The following is a 14,935-nucleotide window of genomic DNA, read 5'->3' as shown; positions in this document are numbered from 1 at the left end:
TTGTTCTTCTTCTGGCAGTCTTCAATCCAGATCCCTAAAGCAGATTCCATCCGGACTATCGCCTTATTACATCCACTTACAACTCGTTTTGCGCCCTGGTTAAAGGACACTGCAGCCATAGATCTTATATTCTTTTCCTCCTTTTTAAATAAAAAAGAATCGTGGACTCATTGATTCCGTAATGGCGTCCTGCAGCGGTGCAGCTGTTCCCTTCCTTCAACATATCCAAAACTTTTACCTTCTCAGAAATCGTTGACGCTTGGGCACGGCCCCTGAAGCAGTAGCAGGAGCACGTTGATGCTGAATGAGCGAGACGAGACTTCCAGGTTAACGCAGCGGAATTGAATTCTGTGCTCCGTCGCTGCACACAGGAACTTAACTGCGTGCTCTGATTGGGTAGCTTCTCAGCCATCCGCCAATAGTGTCCCTTGTATGAAATCAACTGGGCAAACCAACTGAGGAAGCATGTATCAGAAGTAAAAAGACCCATTGTCCGCAGAAATCTGCGAAGCAGCGAAAAATCCGCGATTTATATTTAAATATGCTTACATATAAAATCCGCGATAGAGTGAAGCCGCGAAAGTCGAAGCGCGATATAGCGAGGGATCACTGTATTGTAATCCTCCAAAAATTCCATTTTGAGATTTTGATGAATCTTGATGTTTTAGACCACCCTGACCTTCATATGTGAGAAGTATTGGAATCCTCCAAATATTCAGTTTTGAGATTTTGATGAATCTCGATGTTTTAGACCTCCCTGAGTCCGAAAATACCATTTTTGGAATTATGTCTGTGTAGGTATATGTGTGTGTATGTAAATACTTGAGTACACTTTCACTTAGGTTAACCAAATTTTGCATACAAGTATGAGGTACAAAACGTAGATTTCTATCAACTTTTCGGCTATTTCCATTAACCGGAACTGGTACTTTACCTTTTATTCATGCAGCTACAGAGTCCAATTTATTCAACTTTACTTTAATAATAATTGTTCAATATATTATTAATTTGATTTGATTGATTGTTGATGGTTCTTTAATATACATAATATACAAATATAATCATTGTCTTGTGGTTTACTCCTCAAATATCCATCCCCATATCTGAGCATACGAGAAAGTCGAGGGGAGACCATTCCCAATATTTTCTATTCTATTGTTTTACGCCACAGGTGTCGAACTCTGGTCCTGGAGGGCCACAGTGGCTGCACGTTTTCATTCTAACCATCTTCATTAGTGACCAGTTTTTTGCTGCTAATTAACTGCCTTAATTTTAATTAACTTGACTCAGACCCCTTTGTTGTTTCTTTTTCCTTAATTAGCAGCAAAACAATAATGAGACACAAAATGAGCCGCCCACACGACCAGCTATCTATAATATCTGAAAATAAAGAAAGGTGAAGGTCTCAGTAAGGTTGATCTCTCAGATCACCAAAACATTTTGACGGTGTTCTTAGAAAAAACAGAAAATCAACAATTTTGGAAATGTCTGATGTGGCAGAATGAGAGCAGCAACAAGCCATGGAATTAAAGAGCGAGTTTAAGCAAGAATCAGCTTCTCATTAAGAAACTGAAGTGAAATTGGTTGGAGTTTGAAGACCCAATTTAGCTGGTCATCTGTTGGCTTGTTTCACATCTCATTTCTGCTTGGCTGTCATTTGATGAAGAAATTAATCAAGTCAGAGCACTGAATCCTTAAAAACAGGGCTATTAAAACAAAGGGCAAAGGAGTGAATTAGCAGTGAAAACTGGTCACTGATTAGGAAAAGGGTTAGAATGAAAACCCGCAGCCACTGCGGCCCTCCAGGCCTGGAGTTCGACTCCCCTGTTTTCCACAAAAACACAAGACTTCAGAAAGATGAGCCACTGTGTTAGAGGAATTCAAAACTGTGTTTGAAATATGGAAATAATGATATTTGTAGCTTTTTTATTTTTAAAATCTATTTCTTGTGGAGTACTGTATCTGCTGAGCTTCTAGTTACTTGTGAAGGGTAACCTATTGGACAGGGAGACTCCAGACAGCAAAAGGTGACATAGAGCAGAGACAGAAAGGTACATCCAAGGACCATCATGTCTGGTAAGAGTACTGGAAGTGTTGGAAATAGGGCCTAGGGGAAGAACAAGATTGAGTGAACGTGTGTATCCAAGGCAGAAAGCGCAGAGCTCGACCCTTCTTAGAATGAGGGAGTTGTTTGTAATTTTTGGAACCATGCTGTTATTCTGAGAGAGGAAGAAGGCCGCCCTGGTAAAAGTAATTTAGCCTTATGGAACAGGGACACCAAGGGTGACTAAAAGAAGCTCTAGTCTGGAGTCCTTGTTTCAAAAATGGGTCATTTTTCTATGATTTTGTGTTAAAAAAAATTGCTGACATTAGGTCCCACATAATACCCTCTGTTGATGACCCCTCTGTCCCTCCTACATGTTCAGCTGCTTCTCTTCGGTTTGAGCCTGTATCTCTCCCTTTTTAAATAAATTTATTTAACTTGACTCCTCTGTCTATTTGTTTGCCTGGGTCAAATCTCACAGCTGATTTTAAACACACTTTTGGTGAAACAAATTTCTTCAAATTTTGCATACGTATTTAGTATTGATGACAATACAATAATCCGTCAAAACCGATGCAATTACATAACACATTTCAATGGTTATGCGATTCTAATTAACGCACACACAACAATGACGGAGAGAAAATATAGTGAGATATCGGAGCATACAAGTGAGAGACGCATCGGATTGCCCCTACTTGTCTCTTCCAGTGACCGACCTTACTAGTTTACTCTTGTGAAGGAGTAGCCTTGATGATCACCGGGAGGGCGTATTGGCGTAAGCTTGCCGTTCTGTCGTCAATATTTTTTTTTTCGCAGTGACTGAGCATTAATCTCATAAGAACCTGAACAGAAAAATAGAGACCAAAATGTAATTCTTTTTAGTCTTCAAATAATTCTGCAAAGAAGATATATTATGTGAAACTTTTAAAGAAGTGAAAAATGATTAAAGAAAAATCATTTGCAAAGTACTCAAAAACTAAAAAGTAAAAAATAAAATATATTAAAAAAATTTTAAGTAAAACAATTTTATTTACTGGTACTCCGGTTTCCTCCCAAAGTCCAAAGACATGCAGGTTAGGTACATTGGCAATCCTAAATTGTCCCTAGTGGGTGCTTGGTGTGTGTGTGTGCCCTGGGGTGGGCTGGCGCCACACCCGGGGTTTGTTTCCTGCCTTTCTATTAGCTGGGATTGGCTCCAGCAGACCCCCGTGACCCTGTAGTTAGATATAGCAGGCTGGATAATGGATGGAATTTTATTTACTTTACTTCTACATGCACTAAAAAGCAAAATATAAATTTTCTTTTCACCACAATTTTTGTGGTTATATGTAGATAAATAAAATCATGGGGTGAACATAAATTAATTCATTCAATCAATTAATAGAATAGCTACTTTCATTATAAAATATAAAAAAACAACAACACTGACCATGCTAAACAAGTTTCAAAAATTGTTTGAATCAATTAATTGACGTGCAACCCACAATTTTATTTATTCACATATAACCATGAAAATTGTGGTTCAAGAAAGTTTTATTTTTTACTTTTTAGTACATTTATAAATAAAGTAAATAAAATTGTTTTACCTAAAAAAAAAATTTTATATATTTTTTGTCACTTTATGTCCACAACTTGTCTGCTAGATATTGTTCCTTCTCGTCTTCTTAAAGATGTTTTTGAAATGGTTGAGCCGAGCGTTTTGGACATCATACCGTAAATATCTGTAAGACTGGTTCAGTCCCAGTCTATTTTAAATATGCCGTGGTTCATCCTTTAATACAAATAAATCCTTTAGCTTTTAAATTTGCATGACAGTAACATACTTTTGTGTATTTACTTATCTACAGTATATATTTATTTTTATATTTATGGAAACTGTGGAGTACTTTGGTCAACTGCTGTTGTTTTAAATGAATTTTTAAACTTTTTAAAAAATTTTAAATGTAAATTTTAAATTTAAATTTTTAATTAAAAAAAATACATTTTTTTATTTAATTTTTTTTTTAACCTATAAATCAAATTGACTTGACTAGACTAATTCCAGGGCTTGTACAGAGGAAAGCCTCAGTCAGATCTTAAAGCTGCTTCTTGCACTTAGGCTCACTAAATGTAATTTCAGATATAAGCAGGGCAATGGCTCAACTGAGAGAAGGAATAGAGAGATCCGGATAAAGGGAGAGGGGAGAGAGGTGAAGCGAGCTTGGGAGTGAGTCTCTTTGACTACTTCTGGGTGGACAAGTGGGTGAAAAGTCCCAACAGGAAGACAATGCCTGTATAAGAAAGTCCTGAGGGACTGCATTGTTGTGACACTTTCTGTTCCTCCCTCCCTTAAATTGAAATATTTAGCAAATCCAGTGCTTTTGTGTGTGTTGGCTACTTTAGAATTACTGTGGGTGAGCGAGTTGCACAATACACCGTGTGAAAAACAGCACTAAGCTTTGATTGTTTGTTCAGGCTGGAGCTGCCTGTATGTCACATTCGTGTTTTAAATTTTGGAATGTAACACATACATCAGTGGTCCTCAGCAGTTTTGGCCTTGAGACCTAGGTTTTATTGATTTTATTTAATGATGACCCTTTATCAGTGGCATAGCAAGGTCTGGTGGCACCCGGCGCAGAGTTTAAACTTTTCACCCCCATGTCCACCAAAATATAAAATGAAATTTATTGAGAAAGCTTTTTTTTTATTCAATTGGTTAAGTAAAGAGGGCATAATGTTAATTATTTTGTAAACAATTTTTTATGAATAAAAAAAAAAAATAAAATGCCTTTTTATTAATAATCCAGTTGTGTGTACAATGTATGAAATCATTTTTCATAGTGATAGTACCTAGTGCATAACTTTATTATTATTATAATACAATTTAATGAAAACTCAATTGTTTACAAGTTTCGTTCTCTAGACTCTAATCCAACAAACTGTAATGATTATTGATGAAATGATAATTTCCCAATACTGCCCCTTTTTGGCCTCTGATTTGTCGCCAAAAATTACGCCAAATCGCCAATTAACCAGAATTATGACACATGATTTCGTCATGTGTCCCGGCTCGTATATATAGGGGCCTTAAGATAGTGGGATGGGGAGGGAGATATTGTCCGTTCGCTTGTAGAACGATCCGAAAGTAAACTTATTTACTTTATGGTCGGTTCTAGAACGGACAATACCTACCCACCCCATTGTCTAAAACATTTTGCGCCGACTATATTATTATGATGTTCGGGTTAAAAATATCATCTTGTTGCACAGAACGACTTGAGGCGATGATATATTTGTGGCAGGGATGAGACAAGGAGTCACAGGACCAGTTGTTTGTTTACTTGAGTACCAGCACAGTTTAGGTTTAGGTTTAGGTTTAGGTTTCTTTATTTAGTCATGTTTACACAAGAAAACATGAAATTTGCCTTCTCAGTTGCATCTAATAACAGGTAACAGACAGAATGAAATAAAACAGACAAATAGAAATAAGAAAGGTTAAGGTAAGGCAGTTAGATAAAACATATTTACACAAAAAAAAAAAAGGTAACAGGATATATATCAAAACCTTAAACATAATCTCCGATATTTCTTATTGAAAAGTTGTATGGCACTAGGAAGAAAGGAGTTTCTGGAGCGATTTGTGTGGGTTTTCAAAGCAACTATCCTTCCTGATTTAATGAAGTTTAGTTCTACATGTAATGGATGACTGTCATCAGTTGAGATGATTTCCAGTTTCTTTAGCATTGCCCTCTGATACACACTAGTCACATCATCTACATCAGCCCCAATAACTTTAGCTGCATACCTCGTAATCTGCGGGAACTTTTTTGAGTTTTGGTTTGTCAGACTATTAAACCAGGCAATGAAACTGAAAGTGACCACAGACTGGATCATACTACGATAGAAGGACAACATGAGGTCCTTGTCTACTTTAAATAGTTTGAGTTTATGGAGGAGAAATAAGCGCTGGTTGCATTTAGAATATAATTTTTTTGTATTTGTATTCCAGTTAAGATTATTATCTAGGTAAGTTCCTAAGTATTTATATTCATTCACTATTTCTACCTCCAATAGGTGAACATACAGATTTCTGTCTCTTAAAATCAAATATCATTTCTTTGGTCTTTTTTACATTCAGAGTGAGAGAAACGAGACAGAACACCCCCTCCCCCCACGCACCACACAATAATACGAAATCATTACAGCATCACATCGTTCACCCGCAATTTGCTGCAATTAGGGATTGTTAAAGCCCATGTAAATTATTTGACATGTTATTTTATGTAACAAAAAGGCGCATTAATACAAAACCGTCAATTTTTTGTCACCTCCTCAGAGCTGGTACCCGGTGCAGGCCGCACCCACCACACCCGCCTTCCTACGCCACTGCCCTTTATTAGGTGGAACTGTAATATAAACTACTCAACATTTCCCCCTTGAATAACACACATGAACAAATAATAGTAAATACATATTCAGCATTTAAAGACAGTGCACATAACAGATGAAATATGAACAGCACTCATCCATAAATAACTGAAGATTTGGGTGTTTAATGTTGAATCAAATGTAGTGTCCATTGTAATGGGTAAACTGGGTTTCTCTCATTTTCACAAGTTTGTTAAAATCAGCGAAAAATGAAGGAAGTGCAGAGAGGAATATGTTTTAGTCTGCAGGTGGTGGACTCGTCTACAATGTCGGTGCACATGCTTATTGCTATTCTGCAGTTGTGTGTGATTTCTTAACTTTGGCAGATCAATGTGCGAGACGACGTCCTGAGTGCCTGCTGGTTTGCTGAACAAATGTCTTTTATGAAGCCTCAAGATTTTTTTTTTTCATTTAAAAAATTCCAATCATTTATTCCTATGAGGAGCATGCTTTGTTCTAAGTGTCTTTATAGCTAAAGGCTTCATGATTTTATTTGGTAGTACCATACCACAGATTATGCACAATGGTCATTTCTCACCACACATATACCTAACATTCCTGTTTGGTTCAAATTTTTGAGGATGAATCTAGTGAGGTTGATATGGAATTGGAAGAGTTTGGAGTAGGTGATGCTACAGGGCACTTGAAGAACTTGTCCATGTTTGTTGGCTTTCTTAATGAAGCGTATGATGTTGTCACCTGCTTGTAACTCGACTTCTGTCAGTTTGGTCAGTTTGACTGAGTAAAGTGAAACATCAAAACGGTGCCTGATTTATTATTATTATTATTTTTAACTTAAGTTGATGACCCATCTAAGGCATCCAATGACCCACATTTGGGTTGTGACCCACAGGTTGAGAAACACCATCATAGGGAACATCACTTCATGCATCAGTATTAGCAGAGCTGCTTTATTTGTCAGAGGCACATATTCTAAGTCTGAATCTCTGGTAACTTACCTGGCCGTGAAGTACAAATCTGAATTATTTAGTACAAATCTTTAGTAAAGATTACCTTCTGTATTAACTGGGACAAAGCCAGCCAGCCCAGACCTCCAATATTTTGATTGGAAGAAATGTTGAGATATGTTGCCGATTCATAATATAAAATCATATCCAGCAAAGCAGAGGCTCCCTGTGGCAGTAAGAAATTAAAGATAAAATGCAGAATCCATCTCTCCAATTCCATTTAAAACATTCTGTTCTATAAACTAAGAAATGTGCATAAATGACTTATCTTGGTCTCCATAATGGAGACATGTTCCAGGTTGACTGGCACATGCAAGGAAGACTTTCACTCTACTCTGTACACGTGACAATAATGATCCCATAAACCTATTCTGCTTTTAAAACTGATTATAAAATTCAAATACAAGGCCCATATAATTCTAAAAGATAAACTGGTGCCACTTTAGAATAAGTGTCTGTATTTCATAATTAACTGATTATGAACTGATCAGCTAATTTATAAGATTTAGCTAAGAAATGAAGAACAAAGCAGTTTTATTATATATGGTTTCATTTATAACAAATGAATGCTAATTTATAATGACATTTTACTATCACTTCAGTGTTATTTCCTTTATAATTATCATTAAGTTAGCTGATGTAATTGTATTCAGTAATTATGAGCGTGTTTCAGAAACAGTACATGAGAACATTGCACAACCCCACGTTAATTATTAAGAAAATAATATTGATGTAATGGTAAAGTGTCCTCACAAATTAACATTTGTCTGAGACTATTAAACTAAAATGTACTCAGTATGAATTATTAGATAAATATTAGTAATTATCTTGTTGATTTATAATTAGATAATCATGAAATACACTTCTTTTAAAGTGCTACCACAAACATTCCCATAATAGACACATGCCCTAGGCAGCAGGATGCTTACTTTGGCTGTAAAAACACGGATTGCCAAAACATTTTTCAACGTGAATTTTCCGCACTGTTCAAAAGGCTTGTTTTAGAAGTGGACCACTGGATAATATTGTAAGGCATGCTGTGATTTACACTTAATGTCTGTCCCAGAGGACAACTGATTTGGACTCCAAAAGCTTTTTTGCTTTTCTTGCTGTTTATGATTTTCCTCTCCATTCTTGTAGGGGCTTCTCCACCACCACTCTCAGACAGGATTGTTACCACAGCAATACAACAGTCCACTCTTCTTGAATTCCGTCCATTTTCTAACTTTCCTATCAAGTTCATGGTCACTGAGAGCCGGTGTTTACAGATCCAGCCACTATCTCCTAGAGGACTCTTCGCCTGATAAACCTTTCTCATAAATTGCATTAATGAGAAGGCAAATGTGTGACTTTTGATTATACATTTAGTGCTTTTGAGGTAGTACATTAGTGCTACTGGACCTGAACAGAAGTAAGCACAATTAAATTATTAATTTATATTTCACCCAAGCCATTCTCCCTCATGGCAGAATTTAATAATCTATTATCTGATCAACTCGAAGCTTATCGTGCACTAGTTTTGACAGCAGATTAAATAATCACATAAACAAGAAAGCAGACATGGCTAACAAATGTTTTATAACTGCATGATTTTGTAGTATTTCTGGAAATCTGACTTTCATAATTAGTGAAATTCAAAATTAAACCATTTCTTCTCTTAATGAAACCATTTCAGATCATTTCTAATTCCTTACCTATGACCCTCAATTGGATTAAGTGGGTTTGACGATATTATGTTATTTAATTACATTTGGCTGTTCCTGCCCTTGTGAATTAATGTGCATGTTAAACCAGAACACTGTGACATCTAGATGATAACTGTATATTAAGATTCATTAAAACTGTGAGAAATTCAGTCCTTATCTTTGAATCCAATGTAGCTGAGCTTATAACTAAATACAGACATCTATAAAACAGGCTTTAGATGAAATACTGAAGCACCGCTCAAAACAATGTAGCAACTGCCTAAAGAATTTCACCATTGTTTAATAATTCAGTTCACACTCTCTCTATTTTAAAAGAGAATGAACATTTAGAAGAGCTAATTTATGAGTTATAAATCTGCATGGATAGAGAGCATTAAAGGGTATAGTAAAGCCCTTGTCCTGACTGTTCCTAAATAGTCCTCCATATTATTACGTGAACATAGAAGCACACTTTCAAGTCTAACAAGATAAGTAACCAAACAGACAAATAAGAAATTGGAATGTTATGTGAAATTCACAATCTCGGGATTTTAAATCATTTCATGGATTTGTTTAGTAATAAGTTACAAGGCCTAAGACTGTAAATGAAACAACCGCTACGTTCTCACTGGAGCTCTGTTCCTGCTTTTAGTTTTCTTAACTGTCTTCTCTCAGTTTTCATTTTCTTAGAAAATTAACCACTTTCTTTTGGAATGTATTTAGTCTTCAAGAATCATCTACTTTTTTGTTAATTCTTTTTTAAAACTTGTCTTGTTTTTAATTGTTCTGTATTACATGATTGTTTCTTCTCTTCTCAGTCTTTGAATGCTGAGGCCGAGATGACGGGGCATCTTACTTATGAAGTCACTTGAGGCGGCCCAAATAAAGGACCTTCTTGGTCTGTTGAGCCTTCCTTGGATGCGCTGGGATGCATCTTCAGTGGTGTATTCTGGGGTGTTCGGGTGTTTTGGGTCTTTCCCAACATCAGACACCCTTGCCCAGGTGACCCAGCTGGGGGTGGTCAGTCCCCAGCTTGCATGCCAGCAGCTGTTGGCCTCTCTTTTCAGCCAGAGCCACCGATTGGCCCTCTCAGCGGCATCTATAATGGCCTTAAGGGCTCTCCTTTTTGCCAAAAAATACAAAGTTTGGCCTTGACTCGGCAGAGAGAGTGGCCTTTGAAGCCTTAACCTCCGATCTCTATTGGCTCACAGCTAGTCTTCCAGCCTTGCCTTCAGCATTGTTCTAGTAGCTCCTGGTACATTGCATGTTTCTTCTCCTGTGCTTCATCCATGCGCTCCTCCCAGAGTACAGTGAGTTCTATCATGGTCACTTGTTTAGAGAAAATGACCATGTCTGAGCGGAGCGATGTTGCAGCATTGTGCTCCAGAAACCTTAGCTGCTTGCCCAGGTCTATTCTCATATGCCATCAGTAGCTGAGGTGAAGAGGCCCCTCTGCAGATCTGGGTTGTGTGGTGTACTTCTCACCTGCCTTAATGAAGGGGATGGACTGCTTAGGTCGGTAATGGTTGCTGATGGTTATGGCAGCAGTAACTGTCTCTGCATCTGCTCTCAGCAAGGATAACGTCCTTCTGCAAGTGCTTTTGGGCAGTCTAATTGCGTTCCTTTCTCTTTGTCTTGGCTCCATCAACAGAGTTGGGGTGTCTTCTTTAGCAGTAAGTTCTTGTTGTAGTTTTGTTGCCTTTTATTAAGATTTATAGATTATTATCTAAGGGTTAAGATTTTCTGTCATTCCTTATTTGTGTTTTCACCCTTTTGTTTAGTTTTCTTAATAACACCTCTGTACTTAATTAAGTAATTATCTAATTAATAATCTGATTAAGTAATTATAGGAGCATTAAAGCAGAATGACTATGGAATTTTAAATGTAATACTTTTGAAGGTTAACATATTGGTGCAATGATTAGCACTTCTGCTCAGCACCCCTGGCAAAATTCCAGGTACAACCACTGCAGTTCCTCCACATGTCTTCTTCTTCTTCTTCTTTCGGCTGCTCCCGTTAGGGGTTGCCACAGCGGATCATCTTCTTCTATATCTTTCTGTCCTCTACATCTTGTTCTGTCACACCCATCAGCTGCATGTCCTCTCTCACCACATCCATAAACCTTCTCTTATGCCTTCCTCTTCTCCTCTTGCCTGGCAGCTCTATCCTTAGCATCCTTCTCCCATGTCCAAACCAACGCAATTTTGCCTCTCAGACTTTGTCTCCCAACCGTCCAACTTGAGCTGACCCTCTAATGTCCTCATTTCTAATCCTATCCATCCTCATCACACTCAGTGCAACTCTTAGCATCTTTAACTCTGCCACCTCCAGCTCTGTCTCCTGCTTTCTGGTCAGTGCCACCGTCTCCAACCCATATAACATAGCTGGTCTCTATACCAGCCTGCAGACCTTCCCTTTCACTCTTGCTGTCACAAATCACTCCTGACACTCTTCTCCACCCATTCCACCCAGCCTGCACTCTCTTCTTCACTTCTCTTCCACAATCCCCATTACTCTGTACTGTTGATCCCAAGTATTTAAACTCATCCACCTTCGCCAACTCTACTCCCTGCATCCTCACCATTCCACTGACCTCCCTCTCATTCACACACATGTATTCTGTCTTGTTCCTACTGACCTTCATTCCCCTCCTCTCTAGAGCATATCTCTCCAGGGTCTCCTCAACCTGCTCCCTACTATCGCTACAGATCACAATGTCTTCAGCAAACATCATAGTCTACGGGGACTCCTGTCTAATCTCGTCTGTCAACCTGTCCATCACCATTGCAAATAAGAAAGGGCTCAGAGCCGATCCCTGATGTAATCCCACCTCCGTCTCTCCTACCGTAGACCTCACCACTGTCACACTTCCCTCGTACATATCCTGTACCACTCTCACATACTTCTCTGCCACTCCCGACTTCCTCATACAATACCACAGCTCCTCTCGAGGCACCCTGTCATATGCTTTCTCCAGGTCCACAAAGACACAATGCAACTCCTTCTGGCCTTTTCTAAACTTCTCCATCAACATCCTCGGAGCAAACTTCCTCCACATATCAGCTTTGACCAAAAAATGAAGTTTTTCATACTCCAGTAAATACATAGTTCTGTTTAGAAACACTCATGCATAGACTTGTCTGCGAATATGGAACAGTATTTACCAATTCCATGTATTGGCCCATGCCATAGTACACCTTGTAAGGTATTGGACATATTGGACATCAAATATTTTTAATAGAACTGGAAAATGTGCTTGCCCTATTTGGCTTTATGGAATCTAATGAATCACATAATTCAGTCTGATGGTTTGTCCAGCTATCCATCCACTCTTTCATTTCAGTGGATTGATGGCTATCTGCAAACATGTTTTCATCTTCATTGCATTGCAACAGGATGAGTGAAATGTTAACACTGCTGCCTTTAAGTTTCTTATATAGAATTTAAATACCTGTACTTGCCATATTCTGGTATTTACTTGGTGATGCAAATTCACTTACATTATATTAACTATTTTAATTGCGGGGTAGCAATGCTCCCTGCCCAGCCCAGCCTGTTTGTTGAGGTTGCATGTTTTGTCAGTGTCTGATTTATTTATTTTTTTCTCTATACTTTTTCTCAAACATATCAAAGACATTCAGGTTAGGTTTGCCCAGACGGAAGGAATGCAAATCCAAGCCCTGTAATTGTTCACCTATGAACAACCCAAAATCAGAATAAGCAGAATAAGTTTGATGGATAATTAATTACAGCCTTTTTGTGTTATAGGCATTGTATGAAACTGTATTCACTGCACCCAAAGCTTTATTAAAAAATATTCAATGTTATTTAGCACTTGACTATGAATGGCTGCTGGAAATATTTCTGTGAGGGTTTCCCACCTAAAATGTGCTTTTAGTATTAAGAAAACACTCAAGTGTGCTTCATACACACAGAATGGTATCAACAACACATGCTTTTAGGATTTTAAAAATACTGACCACAATAACTTTGTAAACAGTGGACTCTACGTACATTTTCATCCAGTTTGGTCTCCTGCAGATCAATGATCTCAAACTGTAGCCCTTTCAATATTTCTTCTAGACACTCACATGACTGGTGCGTTAACAATTCACCTGTCCGGAAAAAAACAAGAAATACTCATCATTAATTGGAGTGTGCACACTTTTATTTAGAATTTATGTTTGGCTTTATCAGCTTCAGTTCTCATTTACTCCTTCCTTTTCATTTTCGCTTTCTCTACCAGTTAAGCACTTAAGTTAGGCAAATTTTTCTTTATTGAATTTTTTATCTTGTCATTGTGTGCATTACAAAAGTATATGCCTACTTTACATAAAAAGTTCATATCAAGAATATTGTATAAGGGGAAAAAAGAAATAAAGAAACAACTGGATTATGTAGAACAGACCATAAAACCATGCCATAATTAACATTTATCTTCTTAGACTACAGTTAAATCGCCTGTTTAATTTGAACCACTTCGATTTTGTGACATATCTGATGCAGATCAATTGTTTCCCTTCTCAGCATTAAGCAAAAAGACATTTAGAATTCAAACCCTGGGTTAGAATTCAGATCCACATTAGTATGCGACTCTCCGCTCCAATACAATTCTTATTCTTATAATGCGGCCCATGCATGAATGTTCAGATTGGAACTTTGAAGGCCTAATTATTTTTTTCTTCATCACTCTCCATGCAATCCAACTAATTAGCATCATTAACTTGTACCTAAAGTGAACAATGATGGACGCAAAATGATTGAAAGTGTGGGTTGCTGGAGCTACAGGGAGGTGGCATGATTAATTCTAAAGAGATACCGTTGCACAGATGGTACAGAAATACACCCGTATTTGCAGAAATATCGGCAGATATGGCCAAGAAGCACTACAATAAGTCATGTCCGCAGTTTTTATGAAAAGCCAAAATGATTTGTCTAGCTTCCAGGTTATCACAAATAGTGTTGATGCAAAGTGGGGAAGGGGTGAAAGGAAAGAAGAGCTTGCACTATCAACATGTCCACAAAACTACTACAGGCATCAAAGCAATTTAGACATGTGCCTAAAATTACAGCCACATGATGTGAGTGACAGTACTAACAATACCACTCTGTAAAATTAAAAAAGGAAAATCCATTTAATTCAGATGCAACAGATTTTGAATTTTACAACTGAATAGAACCATATGCCTCCAGTAACACATATTCATGTATGTGGAGCATAAGCACGTTTATAGGTATGTAGGGTCATTATGGTCAAATGTACAGAGTACAGTGAGATTCTTACTTGCATGCAGTGTTGGGGGGTAACATCTTAAAAGTAACATCCAACTTAAATTAAGTCAAGTGGATGTATTGTCCTACCATCCATACACCATATTGCAGCATACAGTGACACGAAATAGCATTCTCAGGACAGCAGTGCAATATTCACATAACCACAGGACAAGTGCAAGACAGGTAAAGATCTGTCCTGTAAATGAATAAATAAATAATAGGTAATTCAATAAATAGTGATAAATTGAAACAGAATTCAGAGTCCAGATACTCAAGAAGTAGAAGCTGTTGTAGTACCTGGCAGCATGGGTTGGGATCCTACAGTACCATCTGCCAGGTGGAAGTGGGACAAAGAGATCATGGGAGGGGTGGGAGCAGTCCTCCACGATGATATAGGCTTTGCGGATGCATCACTTTATAAAGCTGTCTTTAATGGAGGGCCGAGAGGTCCCCATGATCTTTTCAGCTATATGCACTATCCATTGTAGAACCTAACAAGTCAGAGATACTGAAGTTCCTGAAGTCAACAATCCTCTCTTTTGTATGTCCACAT

General features: G+C 37.8%; 1 protein-coding gene across 1 annotated transcript in view; it reads right to left on the bottom strand.

Moving 5' to 3' along the window:
• The window catches only part of si:dkey-288a3.2 (protein phosphatase 1 regulatory subunit 37), a 157,897-nt gene that overhangs the window by 79,418 nt on the left and 63,544 nt on the right, over positions 1 to 14,935 (bottom strand). The window contains exons 4-5 of the mRNA XM_051920019.1: positions 13,123 to 13,223; positions 7,469 to 7,588 (exon numbers count right to left, since the gene is read on the bottom strand). Coding sequence (XP_051775979.1) covers positions 7,469 to 7,588; positions 13,123 to 13,223 — 221 coding nt within the window. The remainder of the gene's footprint in view (positions 1 to 7,468; positions 7,589 to 13,122; positions 13,224 to 14,935) is intronic.

Source organism: Erpetoichthys calabaricus, chromosome 16 (assembly GCF_900747795.2).
Source record: "Erpetoichthys calabaricus chromosome 16, fErpCal1.3, whole genome shotgun sequence".
In the NCBI taxonomy this organism is placed as follows: domain Eukaryota; kingdom Metazoa; phylum Chordata; class Cladistia; order Polypteriformes; family Polypteridae; genus Erpetoichthys; species Erpetoichthys calabaricus.
Note: the sequence above shows the minus strand (reverse complement) of the source record. Positions and strands in the feature narration are given on the sequence as shown.